Raw genomic sequence first — 4,467 nt, 5'->3', positions numbered from 1 at the left:
TTGGTTTTGAGAGAAATCATTTTTGGGTTGTGTAATATTACAATACCCCACATTTCGTGCTTTGCTATTCACAAATTGTAAGAGCCGACAATATCTGACGCCAAGATTTGGCGGGAAAAAATTTGGCTCCATTCTCTTCTCAATACTGAAAATGAATTATTATTATCGCACTTCCTCACTGGTACAGCGAGTTTTCGGCCCCACTTCCGTTTTTTCACCTTAATATGAAATAAATGAAACATGTAATTCTAAAAATGACTTCTAAAAACGACAAATACATCATGCTTCGCTTAAACGATATGTTTTAATATGATCAGATGACCGTGATTGTCACAATAGATTGTAAATATCACTTTACAGATAAAACGAGACCTGGCAACGACCCCTCCCCTAGTTCAATTTGATGAATACTCTTTCAGTACAGCCTTAAGAAATTCATGTACTACCATGGCATGGTGTAATCTGGGCGTGACATGATTGAGATACACGACGACATGCGACACACTAACCCTACAAGAAGACAGATATACAAACAAGAGCATCTCCCGTAAATCCAATATGGCTGCCCCTAGGGCTGATAGTCGCTCGACAAAAGGCTACGCAAATGGGTTCACCGACGAAAACACCCCTCTTTAAACCAAAAACCGAACAGTCATGATGACTCTTAAACACTACAGACATTTCAAGAATAAAAGAAGCGCAATTTTTCGAGAATAACAGTTTAAATTTCCACATTTAAATTTTTAAATTTTTCACATATAAACTGGACAACAGAAGCGGCTTGAGGTTAAAGTAGACTTGTATGATTGTCAACAATGGCGGGGTATTATATACCAGAGAAATACAATAATTATAATAATTTATACATCTCTTCTTTGGATGTCACAGGAACCCTGTCTTCCAATCCGACAATAAATAAATATTTCCATATGATTTCCGAAAATCACTGTTTTCACATTTAAAAAATAAAAGTAAATTTTTTTGATTGATATGAAATTTATATCATGATTGCACATTAAGGTGGCATATCTTTGGTTTTGTAGAATCTCCCCATTCACTTAATTCTTTCTATACAAAGATTCACATTTTTGAATTTGTTGAAAGACGTCGGCTATCCTTTTGTTTAGGGTGTCTACGTTACCCCTGGGGAGTCGAGGCATCTCCCTGAAGAGAGGCTCTTCTTGTCGGAACAAGTCCCACAGAGCCTCGCCGACGTTCCGTCGCTCGTGGAACCGCCTGATGGCCTCGGTCGTCGAGCTCCGAAAGATGCACAGGGAGTTAAGCAGAGAGTCGTGGAAATGCGAGTACTTCTCCAGCAGACGATAGCTGTGTAAAAGTCCAGATTCGTTGTCGTAGAAGACCAGGGTTCCGTCTTGGGCAATTTTATCCAAGTTGTGAGTGGGCCCATCCATGATGAACTCGTTCCATTGGCGGTTAAACATATTGTTCGCAACGCGGTCAAAATTTGCCGTCAGATAGTCAAAAACAATCAAGTCCGACCATTGCACTAATTCAATAAGTTCTTGGAGTGTCCTATTTTCCAAAATTTCGCGAGTTGGGTGCATTTTTCTGTCGTCTCCCCGAAACTGTTTTGGTATAAAGGCGGGAGTGAGATTATCAATCCACTCGGTAAGAATGACAATTTTATTTTCTTTCCACTCCGCTGTTGGAATGTCACTGCTAACTTTGATCCACTGCCAGTCACTGCTTCGCACAAGGCTCAAAGCCAGTGGCGGGACATTTTTTATTCCCAGCAACCGCGACAGGTAATAAGAGAACACCTCTCCTTGTAGCTGGTCCATGTTTTGCCTGTAACGGCAACAGGTCCGTGTTCCGTTTTGAAAAGTCAAGAGGCGGTTTTGCATCCTACCGCAGCCGTCTTCCATTTCAACGACTGATGAATTCCGGGCGAAGCTCATCCACTCGCGGACGTGATTGTCGTCAAACCCGTGCGGCGTCAGATCTTCCAGGTAGCTGCTCCAGTACACACCGTTCGATAAGATTCCTGGATTGTTCCAGGTGCTAAATGGCCATTTTGTGGTGTTTTTCACGGCGTCGCCGTTTGACGTTTCACCCGGTATGGCAGTGGTCAATTCTATCGGATGAACGCCATTATGCGGGCGACGTTCACCTTCTCGATGCCCGCTCCCTTCTCTCTGTTTACGAGTCCTGTCTCTAGCTTTATCTAGATTCTCAAGAGTCGAATCTGAACTTAATTTCTCAGTTTGTATCGGTTCGTGTTTACCAAGTGGCTTAGTTTTGAGTGCCTGTGAAATTCTGTTGGTTTTTGATCCGTTAGATAAACTGCCACTGAAAAGCCGCTCCGAAGAGTCTAAAATGGCGGACGGGCGACGAATCGCTCTCGGGTTCCTGACGTTGAAATCACTGTAATGTTCGTTCTCCAGGTTGCTACGCTTCCCGAGCACCATTTCCGAGTACAACAGCTCCTGGCTGACCGTATTCGGCAGTTGTAAGTACGTCCCTAGCAGCGTTCCCACGGAAAACGCTATCCCTACAGCCAGCATCACGCTCAGTTTCGGCATGGTGCTAGCCAGGTCAGGGCACAACATTCGTACTCGCCGCTTGTGACGTTTATCAGCAACACACACAGTCGATAATATTGTCTGTCTTGTTAAGTCTCCGGACATCAATCATCTTGATAAATTATTCATCCTGTTGATGTTCTCCGATACCCCAAGCTCCGTGCTCTCGGTGGGACAGGTAAAACAAATACTCCGCACCCACCGGGATGGCATATGTTTCGCGTTGGCCGTGCGGGGGGAACCTTGTACTGCGATAGCCTAATTCTGGACAACACAAAATGTTAGCGTTGTTTCCAATAAGGATAAGCTGTTCGCCTCGACTGATAACGATGAAAAGGCTCAAGTCGGGTTAAAACGCAGTTCAACTCAAACTATCCGTTCTCTCCTAGCCAAGAGTTCATCTCACGTATACCACATTAAATGAAGTAAGATCTTCGCTATGTCATCTAACCTGTATTGTATACGAGCGCCGTGTCAGTTGAAATATGATTTCAGCTGTAAAGTCTCGTTTTGTTGATCACCTCTTCTCGCCAGCCTGGGACCTATCATGTATACTATATTAAACGCTACTCGTCTTCGACCTCTGTGTTTCACCAATCTCAACGTGTGAAATGAGTGACAAGCGCAGCAGGTAGCAATTCCGGACAAATGCCTCCGTGTGACCTACGAGCCAGTCCATTTAGTAACTCAGGCTACACTGAACTGACAGCAGAACGAAAATACTTTACGCTGCGGATCATTTGCATATCCACAGCGCGCTAGGGGGCCCTTTTGTAAGTTGCCCGCTGCCAGCCCATTGCCAGCGGCGGACTACATTCTAGCATTTTATTGGCCAGAATAGCCGAGGCTTTGTTAAACCCCTGTATTGATTATAGAGGGTTTATTCAATGGGTTGAAGTTCTCCAAATTAAAAGAAAACACTGTGTACACACTACAGATAATGATTGGGCACAAAGCAATGGTGGATTTACATGAACTTTGGTGAATTACAAACAAAAGGCGATTACGGCCCGGTCAGTGAACAGGGAACAAAAAAAAAACTCGATCGAAAAACCTTCACGAAAATGAGACAAAAATGCAGGAATATCGAATTATGTTCGTCGGAGGGGTTTCTTTGCACTAACGAGGCAAAAGCAAATAGAGATATTAAAAGCGCTGTTGGAAACCCGTTTTGTTAATTGGCGTTAATGCGCGCCAATTAACGCTTCTCTGCAACGTTTTGTCTCATTTTTGTTCTATACTTTGTCTTAATTATAATGGGCTTTGAAGGAAATAAAATCTTTCGCTAGAGTTCTCTAAGTGGAGAGCAGCAGTCGAAATCGCCTGCAATTTATTCAGACACTGTTGGGCTATTTTGTTCATGTAAGTGGCCACACTCCTTCAATAGATTAGCAAGGGTGGCTTTCAAATAAAGACTTATATATTCTCTAAGGTTTGAATTGATGTCACCCAAGGCTAGGGGTCATCCTCATCTATTCAGAGACGTGAGAAAAATACTGTCAGTGGAAAGTGAGAGATTTATTCTAAATAATTGAGGGGCAGTGTGTTCGCTCTATGATTGATGGCCCTTGCGGACCCATTTTGCGCGCCCTTTTTTCACGCTTGGGTGTAGTCTGCGTCGGCAATTCTTCGCTGGATCTTTGTGACAAATAATAGGAAGAAAATGTGTGTGCCGGGGTGGTCGCAATATTCAACAAGATCACGAAGTGGTTGGCGATACATGCAATTAAAGACTAACTTCTCATTGTTTGGGAGAGAACCGGGGTTGCATGTTTGTCCACATTCCACGAGAATGTACCCTTCACGTATGGAAGTCATTGGTATGTCAGCGTTCGATGTTGGAAGCCCGGGGTTCAAATCACACGGTAGTGTTTCCAGATGTTACATCCACGGTCTGTCGGCCAATACTGACTGACTATTACAA

General features: G+C 43.6%; 1 protein-coding gene across 1 annotated transcript; it reads right to left on the bottom strand.

The window, feature by feature from the left end:
- Window positions 1–285: 285 nt before the first annotated feature.
- LOC139115145 (four-jointed box protein 1-like) lies at window positions 286–3,297 on the bottom strand. The gene has a single exon (XM_070677056.1). It carries the CDS (start codon window positions 2,646–2,648, stop codon window positions 1,059–1,061), a length of 1,590 nt encoding a protein of 529 aa, XP_070533157.1. The 5' UTR covers window positions 2,649–3,297; the 3' UTR covers window positions 286–1,058.
- Window positions 3,298–4,467: the final 1,170 nt, after the last annotated feature.

Source organism: Ptychodera flava, chromosome 2 (assembly GCF_041260155.1).
Source record: "Ptychodera flava strain L36383 chromosome 2, AS_Pfla_20210202, whole genome shotgun sequence".
Taxonomy (NCBI): domain Eukaryota; kingdom Metazoa; phylum Hemichordata; class Enteropneusta; family Ptychoderidae; genus Ptychodera; species Ptychodera flava.
This window is presented reverse-complemented; position numbering and strand designations above follow the sequence as displayed.